Source organism: Budorcas taxicolor, chromosome 6 (genome assembly GCF_023091745.1).
Source record: "Budorcas taxicolor isolate Tak-1 chromosome 6, Takin1.1, whole genome shotgun sequence".
Taxonomy (NCBI): Eukaryota; Metazoa; Chordata; class Mammalia; order Artiodactyla; family Bovidae; genus Budorcas; species Budorcas taxicolor.
In genome coordinates this window covers 57,373,480-57,396,708 of record NC_068915.1, presented here as the reverse complement: position 1 = coordinate 57,396,708, position 23,229 = coordinate 57,373,480, and the positions used below count along the sequence as shown (strand labels likewise).

At 44.0% G+C, this 23,229-nt stretch overlaps 1 protein-coding gene across 1 annotated transcript; it reads right to left on the bottom strand.

Annotated features, from left to right (window-relative positions):
• Positions 1-814: 814 nt before the first annotated feature.
• Positions 815-22,154, bottom strand: C6H4orf19 (chromosome 6 C4orf19 homolog). The gene is made up of 3 exons (XM_052642151.1): positions 22,109-22,154; positions 3,666-3,719; positions 815-2,507 (listed from the first exon to the last, which is right to left on the bottom strand). Exons 2-3 carry the CDS (start codon positions 3,695-3,697, stop codon positions 1,571-1,573), a joined length of 969 nt encoding a protein of 322 aa, XP_052498111.1. The 5' UTR covers positions 3,698-3,719; positions 22,109-22,154; the 3' UTR covers positions 815-1,570.
• Positions 22,155-23,229: the final 1,075 nt, after the last annotated feature.

The window sequence follows — 23,229 nt, the reverse complement described above, 5'->3', positions numbered from 1 at the left end:
AAAGATAAGTAAATCTCTGTTTTTATAAGACACTTTATCATATAAAGCTGGACCTAATCACAACAGATACACCTGGGAAATTGTTGAAGGAACCAAATTGAAACATTAAGCTTTTGGTGTACTAAATAGCAAACACATCTACAATCCAATTAGCAATGCCAACAGTTTAGTCTTTAAAAGCTCGGAGTGACAGTGTATGTAGACATGGCTTGTTATCAAGCAAATCCAGGGAAATGCATCTGTTAGGCTCAGAAATCATGTTTTATGTTAAATAATAACCAAATGGAGCAATGACATTATGACAATCTCTATAAATATATATTATTATTGTTGTCACTTAACCGATGGGCAAATAGAAAGGATATATTACTTGTCCCAGGTTACATGGCAAAGCTGGAAATCCAACCAAAGTGAGTCAGATTTCAGAGTCTGTGTTATGAAACACTATAATAAGGAATCCTCCATATTTATAGTTTTCTAGATAGTCTTGACCATCCCCTAAATTCTCCATTGAGCCATGTCAAAGTGACTGAAACCCAGGAAGGGCTATTCATCCTTAAAGTAAGAGCTGAACAGGTAGTCATGGCATCAAGAGTTCGACCTACAGGGACAGAGTCAAAGTCATTCTTGGCAAATCAATCTAGTCTCCTCTTCAGCTGTAATTTAATAGTCCATCTCTTTAAATTGAGAGAAACATCAAGGGTCACTCACAGTCTGGGAAAATTAGAAGCACTATTGAGTTAAGACACTCAGACACATATGTTGTTATTGTTTAATCACAATCAGACATTACATGGCACAAAACACTTCATCTCTCTCTTTGCTGTTCCAAATCTCACAAACTTAAAAACCTGAATTTTAAACAAAGAAGTCTTTTGACCAAACTCCCCAATCCCAAAGGAGATGAAAAAGTAATAATGTAAAAAAGTTAAGGTCAAGGTGGCCTGATATCACAGCTAATGACTAACCATTTGTTTACAGGTGGCTCCTGCTCTACCCTGAAAGCTGCCAAGCTCCACTCTCTGTCCAACAAGTGGTTAGTGATTGGTTCCCTGGGTGACTGTCCCTGAAGGTAAGCCATGCTCTGGGGGGGTACATTAGGCACTTTAAGTGGGGGTAGTTACCTTTCCCTGACTGGGTATACTGTTTGGCTCTCAAAAGCAAGGTAAGGCATTTTACACTCCAACAGAATGTCCTGTGAATCTCTTTCCCTGGGATTCTCACTGGGATTCCAGGGCGTTCTCACAAACACCTGCACCACACGTTGTGCAGGAGTTGTGCGGGTTGGCCAGCAGGGTGTTTAAGGTCTGCATGTTCTGTGGATGCCAGCACCGTGGTCCACTCTGACTTATAGTCTCTTGAGTTTTAGCCCATCTAGACGGTGGTACTCTTCATGGTGAACAAGCAGCATGGCACTGAAGCTCACATCCATCAGAACTGGCACTGGGTGTCAACCTCCTGTAAGGCTGCAGCCGTACATGCTGCATTTATCAGCTCTGGGTTTTAGGAGCAAACCCAGCCCCGTGCGACCAGATCGTCACTAGCTTATTTGCCTGGAGAATCCCCTCCCCTACTCGGCCTCGTCCACATCTTCCCCCGCAGTAGCTGCTTCTAAGGCCGCGAGGGCTTCAGCCACCTCCGCATCCTCATCCGCCGCCGTCTCCCAGCTCCGGTCTCCGGGGGAGCCAGGGGCCTCCTCCCACCCGTTTCCGGAATCGACCACAGGCACGTCCTGAGCAGGATCGTCTTTGTCAAAGTAGACACTTGGGATTTCAGTTGTCACGGCCTCGTTTAATGAATCCCAGCTTCTCTTTGCAGAGAAGGGCATATTCAAACCACACTTCCCTGCCGGGGGGTGAGCACCCTCCTGGGGCTCCTTCTCAGACTGGGTCTTGAAAAGATGGTCCTTCTCTTGGTGATCAACATGATCAGCGTTGTCTTCAGCTGGGCCGCAAAGCGGAGGATAGTCCGGGGTGGGTGTCTGGAGGACATGGGCTGGGACTTCCCAGGCGGCAAGCCCGGCCATGGATGGCGCGCCGGAGGCCCCGTTCCGGATGACCTGCGTCTCTCCCGAGGCCAGCTGCATGCAGTCCAGCTCCCTGGCACTCCCTCCTTCAAGGAAGGGCTGGGTCTGGTGACCTTTGTTTGCAGCACTGGCCCAGGAGTCTCTGGCTCCCTGAGGGGGCCCCGGCTCACCACTGAGCTGCAGGACAGCAGCGGGGCCGACGCCATTGACGGCCCCGCTAGTCTTCTCGGCACAGGGTCCCCGCACAGCATCCCCCAAGAGGCGTGGTCCTCGGGGCGGCCCGCAGGGCTCCTGTGGAGAGGCTGTTCCGCTCCCGGTCACAGTCCTCTTGGAGCCCTCACTAGGAGGGTCACCCTTGTGCACCAGGATTTCGCCGCTCTGTTTGTCTTTCAGTTTAAGAGTGTCCTCTTCATCTAACTTGCAGCTGTTCACTTCGTTAACGTAACCAGGGGAGGGCACGTGAACTGGATCGAAGAGATAGCTAGGGTGAGAAGAAGGAAGATCAGTCAAGTAGTAACTTTATTAATTACTAACTTTCATTATGAATATTTCTACTACAGGCTCTGCTGCTGGTCTATGGTTCCTGTTAACTTAATTTCCATGATTACTCTTTTAAGCCTATATGTGTACCTAATTAAATAGATATTGGACATGAATCTGAGCAAACTCTGGAAGATAGTGAAGGACAGGGAAGCCTGGCGTCCTGCAGTCCATGGGGTCGCAAAGAGTCTCACAGGACTCAATGACTAAACAGCAACAATTAAATAGATACAGTTGGTATAAAAGTGGTCTACCAACTGGAAACAGATCTTAAGAAGGAGTTAAAAAAAAGGGCAGGAAGAAGGTAAAGAACAAAGTGGGTCATGAAATTTAAATACAAACAAAAATAAATAAAAGAAATGTTCAACAATAGGAAATAAGTGGTTAAGAACTGACGGCACAACACCTCAATGGAATATTATGTAGTCACTAACATTACTGGGATGATTTATTTTCAGTGATGCCATTTCAGGCATAACAACTGTGAACTCTGGACCAGCATCAAAGTTATTCACAATAAATACTTTTGAATGGCACCTAACATTAAATTATAACTACAGTGGAAAAAATGATATATGTATATAGGTATGTATATATATATATACATAGATACAGATATGGAATAGAGCTAACATAATAAAGATAGTTTTGTTACAGAAGCAAAATGATCAGCTAATTTTCCTCCTTTATTTTATATAGAATTATATTCATGTTGCCCAAATTTTTATGAAATAGAATCTGGACAAAATTAAAAGCACATACATGACTGGGGTGATTTATTTTCAGTGATACCATTTCAGGCATCTTCTAAAACCCAAGCTTTTCTTTGCACTGAAACTCTCTGGAGAAATGTAAATTCAACCCAAACCAAATTCAGCCTCAGAGAATGACAGTGTTCCCAACATGCTCGGAGAACTGCACAAAAATTTTTTAAAAATCCAGCCCCTGTGTTCTTTTAAATAATATTCATGTGGTTCCAGACTCTTAACTTCCTGGCAATGCTAGTCATGCCCCAAGCTGGAAAATGGCAATGAATCCATGCAGGATGTTTAAAAGTGCCTTCATGGTAATCACAAATTTCCCATTTTTTCAACTTTACCTTTGTATCATTTTACAGCACCTGCACCCCATCTGGATTGCTTTTTGTTATCGTCTGGGAAAAAGAGAGAAGAGTGAATGGCATTGTATTTTTTTTAGTAAAGATTGTTGGTTTCATTGTAGGAAGACATTGGTTTCTTTGCAGTCAGAATGAAGGAGCTGCACACTTTAATTCTATATAAATGACTGAATATATAAAGTATCAAATATAACCAGCAGTGTAACAAGAAAATAAATTGACAGAAATAATCATTCAACTACTAGCAATAATTAAGACTACCATTTGAAAGATCTATAAACAAAGAATGAGAAAATACTGTCTTAAGGTTTTGTCACACAATTGTATTCCATCCTAATTCATTACTATTATAGCTTCTTCTTCTTCAGTATTAGAGAACACATATCATAGCCTGTCAATTCACTGTGTTTATTATGTGACCATCACAGGTAAAAAATGTCTTAGATGCCAACACCTACAATAAGCTGCTTTAGAAAGACAAAAATTTTCAATGTTTATTTCATTTCACCACCAAAGGGATTTTCCTTTTGTATTTTAAGATGAATCAAGCTATTCTTCTTTCCTTTTTCTTCAGGAGGAATGGACAAACTGTAAGGTAGCCAAGTACTCAAAGCACACCAAGGAAAGGCAATCATCAAAGACACTCTGAAACTGTGAGCCCGGGGAACCAGGTACTGCTCTCAGGGCTGAGAGCTGATTGAGATATAAGGGAAGCTGAACCTTCACAGAGGCTTCCCAGGTGGCTCAGTGGTAAAAAGTCCATCTGTCAATGCAGGAGACAGCAGTCCCAACCGTGGGTCGGGAAGATCTGCTTTTGGACGAAATGGCAACCCCCTCTAGTATTCTGGCCTGGAGAATCCCATAGACAGAGGAGCCTGGCAGGCTATAGGGTTGCAGAGTCGACACGACTGAGCACATCTGCAGGCAGGCAGGCACCTCCACCACACGGGCTGTGCTCTCCAGCCCCGTCCTGGCCAGAGACTTCCGCTCCTCTCTGGGTGAGGGGCCTCACCTGCACAGAGAGTGGAAGCGGCTACTGCAGGCGCTTGCAGTCTGGACTGGGCCCGGGCAGCTGAATGAGATTTCAATAGGAATTGTTTGCTTTTTCTTTCCTAGATACTCAAAGTCAGTAGAGTTACAGTTTTTTTGGAAAAGGATAACATGTGAGAAGGGAGGACACTGGTTACCTGGAATACCTTCACATATCTAAAATCACCGATTCAGTATTTGCAAACATTTATTGCCACTTGTCTCTGTGCCAGACCTTTCCCTGACTCTGGGAGTTATATATGTCATTTCCATTTTGTAAATGAGGGAAAACAGCTTAACCAATGCCAGAGAGAGAAAGGTGGGATTGCAAAGGACCTGTGTGTTTCTTCCATTGCCTTCTCCATGGGACTTGGGCTTAACCAGGGTGTTAAGCCCTGGTGCAGCAGTAGGCGGTATAAGAGAGCAGAGAGGCTTCCTTGCCCAGGGATTTCAGTACTAGAGGATGTCCTGGGCTTCCCAGGTGGCACTCGTGGTAAAGAACCAGCCTACCAATGCAGGAGATGCAAGAGATGTGGGCCTGATCCCCTGGGTCAGGAAAATCCCCTGGAGGAGGGCATGGCAACCCACTCCAGTATTCTTGCCCGGAGAATCCCATGGACAGGGGAGCCTGGTGGGCTATGGCCCATGGTGTTGCAAAGAGTAGAACAGTACTGAAGTGACTTAGCACAGCACTAGAGGACGTCAGGATAGGGCAGTGGATCCCGGTTACAGATCCATGTTCCATGTCACAGACCCGTGGAGGTTACAGTTGAGTCATCATCACAAGCTTTATGTGGACTAAACTCCTGTTTTGCCTTTCGCATCACAAGGCATGGACTCCACTCTCTGGCAGCTCAGAGACACGCCCCTTCGGGCTTCCTGGTGGCGGATGGATTTCCCTCTGCGTTGCTCTCATTTCCCACCTGCCTTCTGTCCCCTGCCCATTCCCAAGTTACATTTTTCAAGATTGCCCTTTGAATGAAACCTTCTCTTCATGTAAAAACCAACCATGCTGTTCTGGTCTTTTCTCTGAAAATCCTAGAAATTAGCCTGGAAGAATCTTTAAGTCATCCTCCATATCCAACAGTTACCAACTTGAAGAAGCCAAGCCAGTGACAGAATTAAAAGCCCCTGCCCCCGTCCCTTTGTCTCCATAATGCGTGTGCTAGAGAGAGAGAGGGATCACTTATTGTTTTTATTTTGTGGTTTGGGTTTTTTTTTTTCCTCTCTATTTTTTGACCTTGCCACTCAGCATGCAGGATCTTAGCTCCTTGACCAGGGATCAAACCTGTGCCCCCTGGAGTGGAAGCCTGCCTGGTGTCTTAACCACCTGACTTCAGGGAAGTCTCAGGGATCACTCATTGTTGGCTGCGTGCCTGCCTTCTCTGTTCTCTCCCCTTCCTTCTTTCAATCATGAATGGATGTCCAAGGATTCTACTTCATCAGCCTTTAACCACAGAGAAAATGACCAGTACCATTTAAGATGTATAGATTAGCTGGTTGATAAATCTAGGGGGAAGTAGTTTTACACCACCTCCCTCCCCAAAGATATCCAGTATCCACATCCTAATCTCTGAAACTTGTGACTGCTACCTCATATGAACAACAACAACAAAAAAGTCTTTGCATATGTAATTACAGATTTGAGATGAGGAGATTGTCTGAATGATCTGGTTCTGGCCCCAGCTCTGCCCTGTAACTCTGGGCCTCAGCTATTTCATCTATAAATGGGAATAATGATGTATCTACCACATAGCATTGTTGGGGATTATATGAGTTAACATTTGTAATAAGCATATACTTATTACTCAGCTCTGTCTGGATACAGCATGTTTTTTTTTTTTTTAAAGAAGCTTTTCAGCTAAGGAAGAAGTACTCTAGTTGCTGTGACATATGCATACAAACAAGAGCACTGACAGTACCAAGTTATACCTGTTTTCAGAATAAGGACCAAATAGTAGATTTCTAACTGTGGCACCAACTGAAAGACACATACCTCAAGTGCAACAAAAGTTCCACAAGACAGAAATCACAGCGGGCTTAGCCAGCAGTATGTGTACCACCTTTTCCTTTTGCAAAGCACTCTCAATGGAATTACTCCATTTTCCAAGCCCAGGGTTTTGTTTCCAGCCTCCGCTCCCCACTTATGTCCATTTTCTGTGAATAATTTGTATGCCAGTTCGATAAATCTGTTCTAGAGCCCCATGCGCCCCTCCTCCCTCCATCTCCACAACCTACTCTAAAATCCGGCCCCTTTCCACACTTGCAGTATCTTTGTTTATCTTGGAATGTGTTTTTAAAAAGTCAAGAGGATAGGAGGCAAGAAAAAGTCAAAAGAAAAAAAAACAACAATGGGCTTTGAAGTGTTTGAGAAAGGGCAGACAGCGGTCGTAACAATGTAACTGAAGCAACTGCAGGGGTATGAACCATTGAAAAATGTCAGGTAGGTCAACTTTAGGATCATGGGTTCAAGTGTTGTAGGAGGGGAAGGTTTCCTTCTGAACAGAAGAAAGAACTAAAGAGGCTGGTCTTGAGCAACACCTTGCTTTCCCAGTGTCTCCCAGGCTGAGCAAGGTTGACCTGACCCCACCCTCTGCCCCTGTGGCTTTGGCCACACTCTCAGCCATGCTGGGAACTGAGCTGACTGCTGAGATTTAGCTTCTGTTTCTTAGGGAACTGACAAGTCACCTGTGCCTTTCACATTACCCGTCCCTCCCCACCCATCTCCCTGCAAAACCACAGGATCTATATTTTTCTTCAAAGCCATGTAATTATAAAAGGTGTTTTGATGATCCTCCCCAGCCCCCTTCCCCTTTCACTGCCTCCCTTTAGGGTATACTCTTGGGTTTCCTGCAGACCTAGTCCTGTACCCGAGGACCATGCTCTGCACCTCTCCCCAGCCCGGTGCCTCTTCCTGGTTAGAGGTCCTGCCCTCGCTCACACACCGCCATCCTGTGTTTCCTTCCCCAGTGACATTCCTTCTCTCAGTGAGACAGGCTCTAAGGTCCAAGGCTGAGTGACTGCTGACGAAAAGGGTGGGGACTGACCCAGCCCCTGCCTGCCTGTGTCTACAATGATTCTTCCATATACGATGATCCCTAACATCAAATCTGATTTATTTCTCTTTTCATCTGTCACTCCCACACCTATATCTTGCTTTTAGTGAGGTCTCGCATTTCCAGGTGCAAAATGGAAATATTCCATGTCCATTTCCCATGGAAATGGGGGGAAAAAATATGCTCTTCTGAAGTAAGACTAAGTTCAAAACGGGCAGTTTGTCTTCTTTCCCTTCCCCATCACTGTGACAACAGCTGGGTCAGAGGTGAGAACTCAGTTGTCCAGTGCCCTTTATTATGGAGCAGAATCAGAATTTGCTTTGTCTTTAGAGTATAAAAGAGCAACAGAGAAGCAAAGGGCGAAGCAACCGTCATCTGGTTTCCATAGGAGAAAAGCAAACACCATTAGGATGAATTAGGGCGGTGAGTCCACCCACTTCGGCGCCTGCCCCTCCTGGAGTCCTGTGTTGGAGGTTGACTCTTGTCCTGTGTTTAGGGTTGAAATTAAACAGTCCTGTATTTGAAGATGGTCATGCTAAGACCCCATCAGTTACTAGTCAAGTGTTCTTGCTGGAAAATCCAGTTTCACAAGGGGGTTGGTGCGGAGGTGGGGAGAAATGAGGAGGCCAGGGGTGGGAGGGTAAGGGGCACAGAAGTTGTGCAACCAGGCAGAGAAATTAACTGAGCATTCATCAGGAAGTCAAGGAATACAGAAAAAGGCTCAACTCAGCTGGAAAGGGCTGCCTTTGAATAGTGATGATCTTAAAGAATGGCACGCACAGGCCAAACTGACACAGGACCAGCTTGTAGGCGTCCTACTGGCCCAACCTGGAACAATGGGAGCCTCACAGAAAGCACAAACATAAAGGAGTATAATACACTGACTAAAACAAGGATCTGTGAGTCCTCAGGATATAAATCTAAAAAGGGAGAGCTCCGACTTACAAGTAGAAAGCCTGCTAACAAACAGAATTATAGAAATCACCATTAGACAACCAGCACCGTAATAACTGACTCAAGCAGGAATCATCAACAGATGTTTAGACCAGTGGGTAAAAACCTGAAAGAATGGGATATTTAATCTCAAAGCATTGGCACTGGCCAAAAAGTTTGTTTAGGTTTTTCATAACATCATACCAACGAACTCGTTTGGCCAACCCCAAGAGCTCCCCTATCCATGCTTGGGGTAAAATAGTATCCTTACCGTGGAGAGACCTGGGTCACAGCGCCAAAACCAAATAACCAAGGGTAATACTGCGAGTAAGAGTAATACCGTGAGACTAGTCAATAGCCTCAGAGGTGGCGCACCGGGAACTCGGCATCACTTCTGTGATTTTTCTGTCAAAGAGTACTATCTGGATTGAAGCAGGAGGCAACATCAGTCAAACACAACTTAAGGGGTATTTTGCAAAACAATTGGTCTGTACTCTTTCCAAAATGTAACTTTAGGAAAAAAAACACAGACTGCGGGACTATTACAGATTAAAGAAGACAAAAGAGGCACGGCAGCGAATGCAACGCACGATCTTTGGGTAGCAGGTCACTATTGCCACAACTGGTGAAATCTGAGTAAGGCCTGTAGATAGGTGGCAGCATTAAATCAGTGTTAATGTCCTGCTTGTGATCATTGTACTGGGGCTCTATGAGAGCATGCCTTTTTTCTTAGGAAGTATTTCACAGTGATGTATTTAGCAGTAGAGGGACATGGTGGTATCTGTAACTTATTAAAATAATTCAGGAAAAAAATGTGTGTATATATGTGCACAGAGAGAGAAGAATGAAGCAAATGTAGTAAAGGTTAACGTCTGGGGACTGAGTAACTGAGGGTCCTTTGTACTTTCCTTGCAACTTTTCATTGTCTGATATGACGTCAACATCAAAAGTTAAAAGGAAAAAAAAGCGCTAATCTGATGTCGGTTTCTGTTCTGCTTGTTCCTGGGCTAGGACCTAATACCGACAGAAAACCATTGCTATTAAGCTATTCCCTCTAAAGAAGCACATGGGGAAAGGTCTTGGAAAGGAGCTCATCGAAAGCCCGTCACACTTTCTGGATTTAGCTGTCCTTCTGTGTATGTGCTGAAGACCTTTCCTCAATAGCCAGCCCCAGGCACTGGAACTCTGAAGGCAAAGAAGATGTTTCCAGTCTTTGGGCTGGCCAACCTCAGAGGGGATTTGGTGTTTGTCTAGGGCTTTGGTGTTTGTCAGCTGCCTGCTTAACCTAGGGCAGCATCTACCTGCATGGAGCATGTCACATCTGTTATTCAAATAAAGGGATGACTGGTGAGAGACAGAAGTGAGTGAATGAATGGTGAGTATGAGATTTTAGAAATTATTCCAGTAGGTGGTCTGCCGCTTTCCACAATCAAATCTCAACTCAACCCAGGGTCCAAAATCAAAAGTCAAGTGCACGGCACAAGCTAAGAGAGATAGGAGAGACCGTGGTTCCCCCTCCCAGCTTGGGAATTGCAGTTTATGTAATCCCAAGGCTTAAGGGAGTCCTGCTTTGAGGGCTCTAGTCAATGGGCTTTCATAGCAGCTGCTGGCAAGTGGGTTGAGTTGATAGACGTCGAAGTGCTTGGAAGAGACACAGTAAAATCAAACACTTAAATTTCAACTCTGTTGTGATAAACTAAGTTGCCAATGTTTAGAAAACAGTCCAGGATTTCATCTTAACCTGGCTAGCAGGTGAAGCTGAAAAATATTTAGTCACTTACTTCTGGGTACTGACCACTTAGACTCAAGAGGAATGGATCAAAATAACTAGCAGGCCTTGAAGAAATCACGAGGTGCCTTATAAAAGAAATTAAAAGACTGCCTGCCCAGCTTCATAGACAGTATTGAATTTATGGTGGAAAAAGGACAAGAAGATAACTCTTGACTACTAAATCAATCTGTTTTCTCAGCAGAACCATATTCTCCTTTCTGAGCAGCCTTTACAAACTCTCTGGGACAACATTTTTTCGTGTTTCCTTTTCTCCTAAAGAGGTTGAGCTTCAGTAATTTTGGAAAAAGACTATAAGACTTTATTATCAGCACCATCAAACAGTCCATCTGATGCGCTCCTAGTAGTCAGCGTGCTGCCATATACGAGTCAGCATCACCTAGAACTGGGCTTGATGGGACATCTGTGCAGAGGTGTGTTCAAATGCCTGTCCCCAACTCCGGCCAAAGGGTTCCCTCAAACAGGTTTCAGAATGGGAACAGCAGAGATTAAAGATGAACGCATTCACAATTATGAAAAAGAATGATTTCACCCTGTTTAACTCAGTATTTCCCAAAATTATTTGACCACAGAACTCCCCCCCCAAAAGATATTAATAACAAATAGAATTTATGTTTTATGAAACTTCGGGAAAAACAATTGTCATGGCAGTCCTAATTGTCAGGAAGGGTTTTGTGCCCCAAACTAATAATGTCAGGAGGGGTTGGTGTTTGTGAACTCAACCAGGCAAAGTCCACGCTGGGTATAAGAAATCCACCTTCCAGCAGCAGCTTCATCATCAACTGTGCAGATGTGGGAAAGTGGTGTAACCTCTTGATCCCTCAGGTTCTTTATCTCCCCAGTGAGTCCCTGACATCAAAGGTCTCTTCCAAACTGAACAATCGAGCTGGTGAATCAGTGAAGGAAGTGTCCTCAACTCATGACCTCTGACTTGGCTCACACACTGTTAGCACTGAACACCCGGACAAGGCAGGCACCGATATGACCCTTCTGCAGGCGGGAGCCCTGCTCAGTGGTTTGTGAACTACCCCATCCCTATCCTGACGGGGCTGTTTGGGTCCCAGGTCCACACTCACCTAAACCCATGATCCTAACTGAATGTACAAAGCTTCTCTGCCTGTTTCCTCCCTTCAGGCCCCAAGTTCTCATCTCATTCCCTCAGGTCTGCAGCTCTTTGAAGAGGTCTCCTTGGCTTCTTTGCCAGAGAATACTAAGCGACTGAGCGTACACACACACACACACACACACATAACTGATCAACGCCCTGGAGCCTTGAGATAGAGTCAGTGAGTGTAACTGCAACTTCCCTGGGAAGGGTGAGGACTCAGGTCAGGAGGACAAAGGAGTATGTGCTGGAGCTCTTCACTGGAATGGGCTGGGGAAGTGTGTAAGAGTGTGCGTGTGTGTGTGTGTGTGTGTGTGTGTGTGTGTGTGTGGCAGGGCTGGGGTATGTGTGAGGCAGGATGGAATTTGTAAGCTTTTGAGAAAATCCATCGAATCAGCAATTCAGCTCTATGGTTAAATGAATAATTTAGGGTCTGAGTTTGGGTTCCAACACTGCTTCTACCACTTATTAGCTCTGTGACCTCTACGCAGATTTCTTAGCCTCTGCAAACTTTACCTGTCTAATCAGCAAAATAGGAAAGGTAACAATTCCTGTTTATCAGGACTGTTTCAAAAATTAGTGAGATAAAAGTATGTATGGCATTTATTATGTCTGGCACCCTGCCAGTGCTTATTAATGATTATAAATAATTAACATTCTATTGTTTGATATGCACCAAGTACTGTTTTAAAAAATTTCATGTATTCATTTCAACTCCACAATAACCCTTTAAGGAAGAAGCCAGCATTTTATTTGTTTGTTTGTTTATTATTGGCTGCACCATGTGGCTTGAAGGATCTTGTTTCCTGACCAGGGAATGAACGTGGGCCATGGCAGTAAAAGCAGAGAGTCCTAATCACTGGACTGCCAGAAAAATCCCTATTATTATTTTAACTGAAGGATAGTTGATTTACAATATTATATTAGTTTCGGGTGTACAGCACAGTGATTCAATATTTTGTAAGTTATTTAAAGTTATCACAAAATACTGGTTACATTTCCCTGTGCTATACAATATATCCTTATTGCTTATCTATTTTGTACATAATAGTTCTAATCACCTGCCACTGTCTGGCCCCTCCTCTCCTCCTTTTCCCCACTGTTAACACCACTGGCTTGTTTTCTGTGTCTGTGAGTCTGTTTCTGTTCTGCTGTATTCTTTTGTTTCATTTTTTAGACTCTACATATGCATAAAATCATTCAGTATTTGTCTTTCTCTGTCTGACTTCTTTCACTAAATGTCATACTCTAGGTCCATCCATGTTGTTGTGATGGCAGAATTTAATTTGTTTTTATGGCTGAATCATATTCCATCATATTACACATATCAAACCTTCATTATCCATCCATCTGTTTATGGACATTTAGGTTGCTTCCATATCTTGGCTTCTATACAGTGTTGCTATGAACATTGGGGTGCCTGGATCTTTTTGTATTAGTGGTTTAGTTTTTTTGTTTTTTTGGATATATGCCTTGGAATGGAATTGCTGAGTCATATGGTGGTCTATTTTTAGTTTTCTGAAGATCTTCCATACTGGTTTCCATAGTGGTTGCATCATTACATTCCTACCAACTGTGTACAGAGGTTGGAAGCCAGGATTTCATGGATAAGTAAATGGATATATAAATTAGAGCGTGGTTCCCAGGTGGCACTAGTCATAAAGAAGCCACCTGCCAATTCAGGAGACATAAGAAACTCGGGTTCAATCCCGGGGACAAGAAGAAATCCTGGAAGAGGGCATGGCAGTTCACACCAATGTTCTTGCCTGGAGAATCCCATGGACAGAGGAGCCTGGCGGGCTACAGTCCACGGGGTCGCACAGAGCTGTACATGACTGAAGCAATTTAGCACACACAGGCACAGTGTACCTATTATTAATGCTGCTGTTACTGTTTTCATTATTAACATTTCCTGATTATACATTAACTATATAATATTTGTATATTATCACTTTCTTATTTCATTAATATAATCGATTATTAATTGAGAGATATTATTACTAATATCTCTTACTAGGTTCTGTTCTTTTCTGAGTCCACAGAATTTCACAATAAGAAGCAGCTTGTGATCCAGTATGTTTTGCAAAAGGGAACTGGATTCTCTTGATTTGGGTTCTGATAGAATAGCAAGGAGAGTTAAGAAAGTCTTAAGTGACCGGTGCAAAGAAACAGAGGAAAACAACAGAATGGGGAAGACTAGAGATCTGTTCAAGAAAATTAGAGATACCCAGGAGTCATTTCATGCAAGGATGGGCACAATAAAGGGCAGAAATGGTATGGACTTAACAGAAGCAGAAAAGATTACGAAGAGGTGGTATAAATATACAGAAAAACTATACAAAAAAGGTCTTAATGATCTGAATAACCATGATGGTGTGGTTACTCACCTAGAGCTAGACATCCTGGAGCGTGAAGTCAAGTGGGTCTTAGGAAGCATTACTGCAAACAAAGCTAGTGGAGGTGATGGAATTCTAGCTGAGCTATTTCAAATCCTAAAAGATGATGGGGTTAAAGTGCTACACTCATTATGTCAGCAAATTTGGAAAACTCAGCAGTGGCCACAGAATTAGAAAAGGTCAGTTTTCATTCCAATCCCAAAGAAGGACAATGTTAAAGAATGTTCAAATTACTGTACAATTGCACTCATTTCACATGCCAGAAAGATTACGCTCACAATTCAAGCTAGGCTTCAGCAGTACCTGAATTGAAGACTTCCAGATGTATAAGTTGGATTTAGAAAAAGCAGAAGAACCAGAGATCAAATTGCGAACATCCTCTAGATCATAGAAAAAGCAAGGGAATTCCCAAAAAAATCTCCTTCTGCTTCACTGACTATGCTAAAGCCTTTCACTGTGTGGATCACAATAAACTGTGGAAAATTCTTAAAGAGATGGGAATACCAGGCCACCTGACCTGTCTCCTGAGAAACCTGTATGCAGAACAAGAAGTAACAATTAGAATGAGACATGGAACAATGAACTGGTTCCAAACTGGGAAAGGAGTCCATCAAGGCTGTATATTGTCACCCTGCTTATTTAACTTCTATGCAGAGTACATCATGTGAAATACCAGGCTGAACGACTCACAAGCTGGACTCAAGATTGCAGGAAGAAATATCAACAACCTCACATATGCAGATGATACCACTCTAATTGCAGAGAGTGAAGAGAAACTAAAGAGCCTCTGATGAAGGTGAAAGAGGACAGCGAAAAAATTGGCTTAAAACTCAACATTCAAAAAGTAAGATCATGGCATCCAGTCCCATCACTTCATGGCAAATAGATGGGAAAAACTGGAAACAGTTACAGATTTTATCTTCTTGGACTCCAAAATCACTGAGAACGGTGACTGCAGCCATGAGAGTAAACGACACTTGCTCCTTGGAAGAAAAGCTATGACTAATCTACACAGGGTATTAAAAAGGAAATCAACTCTGAATACTGACTGGAAGGACTGATGCTGAAGCTCCAATACTTTCGCCAAGAGCAAATGCACTGGAAAAAGACCCTGCTGCTGGGAAAGACTGAGGGCAGGAAGAGAAGGGGAAAACAGAGGAAAAGATGGTTGGATGGCATCACCGACTCAATGGACATGAGTTTGAGCAGATTCTGGCAGATAGTGAAGGACAAGGAAGCCTGGCGTGTTGCGGTCCACGGGGTTGGCCAAGTGCCTAACACCACTTAGGGACTGAACAGTATTTCATACCTGTGGTTTCAACTTTTCGCCACCAGATGGCAGTATATATTGGTTATTTAATTTCAAGGGAGGGACTTAGTATGGGAAAGGCCTTAAATACAGGAGAATTAGGGCATAAACGGAGAAGGCAATGGCACCCCACTCCAGTACTCTTGCCTGGAAAATCCCATGGACGGAGGAGCCTGGTGGGCTGCAATCCATGGGGTCGCTAGAGTCGGGCACGACTGAGCAACTTCACTTTGACTTTTCACTTTCATGCATTGGAGAAGGAAAATGGCAACCCACTCCAATGTTCTTGCCTGAAGAATCCCAGGGATGGGGGAGCCTGGTGGGCTGCCTTCTCTGGGGTCGCACAGAGTCGGACACGACTGAAGCGACTTAGCAGCAGCAGCACCAGCAGGGCATAAACAGTGTAGGTGCTTCGCCATGTGGCGAAGTTACGGAGTAGGTGATTTCCTAAACATTCAGATAATTATTGTGTTAAGTTCTGGTAGCCACAGTACCACCTTATGGCAGAGTTTCCTCCAGCTCTGGCTGGGCATGGGATTTACTCTGTAGCCTGGCCAGACAATGGATGGGTCAAAAGACTCTTGCAATTCTATAGACACCTCTCTTCACACAAGTGGGATCTGATGCCTGGACGAAAGTTTTGGGGAAGGAACTAGGGGAGGCAGGATAGGGTGTGGAGGGTTCACTCCCTCCCATGGGTTAGATCTGCTGCAGCTGGACCTGTCCATTTCACCGTTCCTTCCCTAGGGCCATCCTTGTGCTCACCCCAGACCCTGTGGGCTGCCCATGGTGTGAGCTGGTCTTGGGGCCCCATCTTCTGGATGAGGGTACATGACCATATTCTAGGAGGTAAAGATAAGCTATAAACTAAATTTGGCCCAGTTCGAAGGTTTTCGGGGAAGAAGCCCATTGCTGCTGCTGCTGCTGCTAAGTCGCTTCAGTCGTATCCAACTCTGTGCGACCCCATAGACGGCAGCCCATCAGGCTCCGCTGTCCCTGGAATTCTCCAGGCAAGAACACTGGAGTGGGCTGCCGTTTCCTTCTCCATTACTTTTTATTTAAAAAAAATTCAGAATATTGTGTTTGAAAAGGCAAATTGGGCCTCAATTATTAGAATTAAACAAAGGTATGCAGAAAATTACAAGTTCTGTTGGTAACTTGTGGTCAGCCCTCTAGACCAGGTCCTTCTTCCTGTACCCCCAGGGAGAAAGGTTATAGGGAAGAAGTTTGAGAAGCTATTCCCCTATTGTCTGGACTGTAAATTCCTGGGAGTAGGCTCCTATTTAGGTCAAGAGTGCAATTCATTACTGAACAAAGACCAAGGCATGCAGGTGACAGGGGTGGGATCCTGGGGACATTGAGAGGCAGAGGGCACCAGGGCCACAGGCACCCTCCTGGGTCTATGTGGGGCCCGATAGCCTGCATGTCCACCAAGCTCCCAGGTGGCGCTAACACTGCTGTCTAAGGACCACACTCTGAGAACTACTGCTTTATGGTGTTAGGGAAATAAAGGCAGGCAGGATTCTTGGTTTTGCCAATGTTACTGGTTGGTCTAGGTGAGCTCTACTTAAAGGGAGAGGCCTAACACTCTAAGAACTCTGTGTCTTGGGGAATTTCTGGCAAAAGTGAGGTGGTCACCATTACCACTGGCCCCTTTCGGTGACAGATGGCATGGCCCAAACCAAGTTGGCCAAAACATAACTTTATGTTGGTCAGAAATGATTGTGGTCAGAGACTAATACCAGTAGTCATTGCTTCCAATTCCACTGCCAGTGGGCGCAGCTTACAATCCTGTTAAGATTCTAAAAATTCTGTTCTTCAGAATTTGCTTTTTTACAGTTTTTAACTTATGTTCTTCTATCCTTCTCTATGGGTGTTATAACAGGAGAAACTGAAAATAAACCAAGTGTCCAATAATAAAGGGATCAGTTTGGACAACCTAAATGTTTACTAATTGAGGAACAGTTAAAACAAACCCAGCTGATAGTTGAAACAATGCCAGCATTGGGCCGGGCCACTGCCTGTCTGCTCTTGGATCGGTCTCTGCCTCCCTTGCCCGCTCAGTTTTTCAGGACACCCTAATGCTGAGGAACCCTTGTCTGGATGTGGGTGAGTCCTGCCAGTGGAAGGTACTGATGGAAGAAGGAGAGGATGAGGGAAGTCAGGGTCTGGTTCCCTTCCTCTCTCTGCTTCAGACGGCATCCTGTTCATCCTGGTAGTGGCCAGCTCTCCTCCATAGCAAGAGATGTGCAAGAGCCCCACCTGCTATGGTGCCTCACCACGCTCCAGCCACTGGCCCAGCATCTGGTTCTGGGCCTCCCCTGAGGCTGGTAATGTCTTCCTGCCTTGACCATCTCTGTGTTTATCTCAGCATCTTATTTGGTTTCCCAGATCTTCCAATACCCACATAACCCACTGAGTATAATGTCCTTCTGTTTGAAAGGAAGAGTTCTCATTCTTGACTGGACCTTCCCTAATACAAATAATATCCTGACTAAAGGCTTCCTAGCTAGTTATTAAGTGATATACAACAAGAGTGTTGGACTCTGTATAGATGGGTAGCATCTAATGTACGTGTTGCTAATTGCTGATGTAGGACAAGTCATGGTGGTGGGGGTCAGTGGTGGTTGGGGAACGGACTTCAGCCCCTCCGTCATCTCCGTCAATTTCTCTTGCCTTTCCCACCCCAGATCAGTCTGTTTACTGTGCAAAACAACTTCTAGACAAGTCCCCTGTCTTCCCTTCTAAGCTCTGAAACCCTTCTAGTATATAGATATTCTAACTGGAGAAAGTATAGGGATCACATGGGCCTTCACACTATTTTCAGTAATCTCATGAAAATACTCAACATCATTAACACATAGGGGTGACTGTGGTTAATCCATAAGTTTAGGTGTCTCTTATGTCTGCTGAAATATGAAGGGCGTTCTCTATTACTCATGTGGGTGCTATTAATCTATTCCCCATTATCAATGTAGTGGCAGGAAGTTTATTTTTAATACACCCCTAAATCCTTCAGGAAGTCTCTAACTCAACAGTTGAAGACAGTATCTATAACTCTTAGAGCTGGGAATCCAGATATCACCATGCGCTTATCAGTTGCTTTTGAAATATGTTTTGAGGAAGTCTTGCAAATGACCACAGACAGCTCTGAAGTGAAAGAGATGTTACAGATGTGATTAGCTCAGCTAATCACATATACGTGCATGCATGCTCAGTTGCTCAGTTGCATCTGATTCTTTGCAACCTCATGGACTGTAGCCCACCAGGTTCCTCTGTCCAAGGAATTTCCCAGGCAAGAGTGCTGGAGTGGGAGGTCATTTCCTACCTCAGAGGATCTTCCCGACCCAGGGGTCACATACACAATCTCACTTAACATGACAGACGACCATCAATGATATGGGATTAGGTGTTTACCCTGAATTCTGCTACTTGGGTAGAATCTTGTTCACTGATGAACTAATAGGCCATGTCACTGGTAACCAAACCAGACCACATGTGTTCAGGGGTAATGTCCACAGCACAAAGACTCAGGCTCAGCTGAAGATGGGGACAGGCCATCACCTTCTAGGTGGCTTTTAGTTTCTAAGAATATGAATAAGCACACTTTGGAGACTCTTCAGATAATATAATTTGAGAAGATTTTTAAAATTTGAAGTGAAGATGATGTGTTTTCACTTAACATGTGCAGTTCTCTGTCTTTTTCATGTGGGATTCGGTGGCCCCTGTCCCATCACACCCTTGACCACCCATAAATCACAGTATCATCTGACATGACTCATCTCAACCCAGCTTGTTGGGCTGATCCTCTTGACTTTGACTCAAGTTATATAGGAAGCTCAGCATCACCAATCTTTAGTAGGGTATCTGCTTAAACACATCAGAGATATCCTTGCATTAAGTTCATAATTGATTTCATTTTTATAGCCACCTCAATAGAAGGACTGGTCAAAGAACATGTGTAAAAATCATATCTGGTTCTAGAAGAAGAGGACAAATAATTTTAAGACCCAGTAGATAGAAGACAGTCTGTCTATCATAATTAAGGGAGTGGGCTCTGGAGTCAAAATCTGGATTGGCCTGTCCTAAGCTGGATGATCTTGAGTAGCTTAACCTCTCAGAGCCTAAGCTTTGCCAGCCACTAGATAGGGAAACAGTGACACCGAATTGTGAAGGGTTCCTCTGAGAACCACACGGCTTGTGTACATGTGATGGACCTGGCAGAATGTGACTAGCAAGTAGCAGGTTCTTAATAGATGTGGGCTGCTCTCACCTTCATGGCCATCGTCTATCAGAAAATTTTTTAACTCTGGCCTAGTGACTTTTAGACATTGAGAATAGAAATGGGTGATGTTCTGACCCAATCCTTCCTGGAATCCCATAAGAATCAGGCGTGTCTCCAACACAGGGTATGTCACTAACATTGATAAGTAGCCTTATCTGGAAGGTGGGGGACGTCTGGAAGATAACTGAAGCATTTAGAAAAAATGAAGTTCTCGAAATGCAGAAGTTGCAGAAGAGGCGATGTGGACAGAAGTTTATAAACTTCTACAGTTTATAAATGCTACAGTCTTGTAAAGCTACAAAGAAAGATGACTTTAAAAGCAACACAGCTCAAGGCTAGATGCTTGGAATGGACTAGTTCTGGTTAATCCCCAGTATTCTAGATGCCCAAACTTCAGCGACTCTTAAAGAACATCCCCCTACACAATTGCTGTATTTTATAATACAGGCTTCCCACTCAAGGTGGGAAGTGTGGCCTGGTCAGAGGACAAGAAAAAACAGGCTCTCCCATGTCTGTAGATGACACTGCACGTGCAGGATTTGGACGCTGACGTTCCTTTGGTTGCTGTTCAGGCACTCTCTGTGACCCCATGGGCTGCAGCACGCCAGGTTTCGCCGTCCTTCACTATCTCCCAGAGTTTGCTCAAACTCATGTCCCTTATTTCTTTGAAGTTTGCACTTGAAAAGAATAAGCATGGTTTCAAGGCTTTGAATATCCTCGAGAATCTGAGGATAAAACACTCTGCTAGTGACCAGGACACAAGAGGCAGAGATCTCTGCTGTACGTTAAAGGGTTCACCACTTATTCACACATCAAATATTTCCTGAGCACCTATTTTGTGCAGGTACCAAATTCAGTTCCAGGGAGCTGAAAAGAACTCACAGTCTGGCAATGATGCATAAATACGTGACTAACGGAGTGGTAAAAGTATGAATTTTAAATATGGGGACTTTCCTGGTGGTACAGTGGTTATGCATCTGCCTGGCAATGCAGGGGATGCAGGTTTGCTCCTTGGTTGGGAACTAAGATCCCACATGCTACAGAGCGACTAAGCCTGCTTGCTGCAAGTAGACTGCCCATGTGCTGCAACTGCGGAAGCCCGTGCACTGCAACTGCGGAAGCCCATGCACTCTGCAGCCCGTGTGCTGTACCTACTGATACCGTGCACTACAATGAAAGATCCTGTGTGACACAATGAAGATTTCGAGTGCCGCAACTAAGACCCGATGCAGCCAAAGAAAGAAAGAAAGAATAAATATTAAAATAAAATAAAGTATGCATGCATTGTGTTCTATAAGGCAACAAGTGCCCAAGTAATCTTGGGAAAAGACTCGAGAAGACTTATGGCTGAAAGCAAGCAGATAAAGGGGTTGGTAGGGGTCTAGACGACATTCCGGGGGAAGGCGACCTCCGACACGCTCTGAGGCCCACTCTCGTCTCTCCGTGTGCTCTGCCCTGCCCCTGTCCTAAGACAGCATCACTGCCTTCTTACCTGAGTTACTGCAAATCCTCTTGCCACTGCATCCCCCTGTGTCTTCTAAGACATTTGCCATACGGAAGTCATGGGATCTTTCTAGGTCACAAACCTGAATCTTATCAGTCCCCTTGCCAAAAACTTTTCATCCTAAAGGAGATCAGTCCTGAATATTCATGGAAGACCTGATCCTGAAGCTGAAACTCCAGTACTTTAGCCACCTGATGCAAAGAGCTGACTCACTAGAAAAGACCCTGATGCTGCGAAAGATTGAAGGCGGGAGGAGAAGGGGATAACAGAGGATAAGATGGTGGGATGGCATCACCGACTCAATGGACATGAGTCTCCATCACGGGAGCTGGTGATAGACAGGGAGGCCTGGCGTGCTGCAGTTCATGGGCTCGCAAAGAGTTGGACACGACTGAGCGACTGAACTGAACTGAAAACTTTTCAAAGATGTCCAAGAGCCTCAGGATTTAATAACATAGAGTAACGAAGATGACAATAAAAATAGCAACCTTCCATAGAGTGTCCCATGGACCGAGTGTTCCATGCGCTTTATATGTGCAACTGCTCCTCATTATTTGTGGATTCCATAGCTGTGAATTATCAACTGTCTAAAATTAATTATAAGTCCCACATTAATACTTGCTGTGCTTTAGGGTTCATTTTTGGGTATGCACAGGGTGGTGAAATATTGGAGTGGAGCTAACTGAGCTCAAACAAGGTAATACTCAGCCTTCTTGTTTCAGCCTTACATTGTACATTGTTCAATGTGAAGACTTAGATGGGTCATGTTGTATGTTACTTGTTTTAGAACAAACAAACTTTGTTCTTTGTTGCCAAACAACAAAAGGAAAAAGAAAATAATAGCATTTTACTCAAACCTGAAGGAATCTGAAAGAAATGGACTTTGGGGATTGCCCTGTCTACTGGCTTTAATGTTTCAGGTAATAAAAACTGCAGGGGGAGACCAAATAATAGAAAATTTAATGGAAAGTGGAAAGAATAGATCTTCTTCCCAAAACATAAAAAAGAGAAGAGCTTACCTGTTGTGGAGATTGTCCATTAGGTTTCCCTAGACATTTACTTTCTCTTCCTGCAACTAAAAAAACCAAAAAACAGTTAAAAACAGGCCTGCCAGTTGCCTCCTTTTCATAGCCAAGATGCATCTTAAAAGTGAGAACAGAAAGCATTTCCCGAGAGAGACGTAGGTAGTGATGTCGGGGAAAGGATTCCTGGCCTGGACCAGTGACTCCAGGCAGACAAGGGCTTTGAAATTTACCAGGCCTGAGTTTGCAGCCCAGCTCCCGATACTGAATTAACAATCAATTAATGCCCAATTAATCATTTATCCAAATATCAGTGTTTCATCTATAAAATATGGTTGCAGTGAGATTTAAACAGCACAACAGGAAAGCTGTTGAGAAACATTTACATAACTGAAGGAATGAGATTTTAGATAAAAGCACTCACCAGTGACCAAAGTGATAAATAAAACTAAACCCAACGCCAAGATACACCATTGTGATATTTCAGAAGTGCGGTAAAAGTAAAGCTCCTATAGGCTTCTACAAAGGAAAAGCTGACCATATACAGAGAGCTGGGGATCAGAACGGCTTTAGACTTCTTAAACACATACACAGTGCTGGGCTGTGCTTAGTCGTGTCCAACTCTTTACGACCCCACGGACTAAAGCATGCCGGGCTGCCTTGTCCTTCACTATCTCCCAGAGTTTTCTCAAACTCATGTCCATTAAGTTGGTGATGCCACTTTGGTGATGCCAAACCATCTTATCCTGTCGCCCCCTTCTCCCCCTGCCCTCGATCTTTCTTTGCATCAGGGTCTTTTCCAATGACTTGGCTCTTCACATCAGGTGGCCAAAGTTTTGGAGCTTCAGCTTCAGCATCAGTCCTTGCAAGGAATATTTAAGGTTGATTTCCTTTAGGATGGACTGGTTTGATCTCCTACACATTATTCTAAATTTGCCCAAATTACCAACGAAATGAGAAGGTACAATAAAGACATTTTCAGATAAGAAAAGTCTCAAAAATTTTACCATCCTTTCTTGGAAAGGAGTCTATTAGAAGATGTAATAAACAAATGAGGAAGTAAACCAAGAGGGGAAGGCAAGGAATATAAGAAACAGGACATTAAACACAGGAGAGAG

What these genes read in the sequence shown, in the direction of transcription:
- C6H4orf19 (XM_052642151.1), bottom strand. Translation starts at nt 3,697, where the DNA reads ATGGGGTGCAGGTGCTGTAAAATGATACAAAG. An exon ending in TGCTGTAAAATGATACAAAG is followed by an intron (nt 2,508 to 3,665) that starts GTAAAGTTGAAA and finishes TTCTCACCCTAG; the next exon opens with CTATCTCTTCGATCCAGTTC.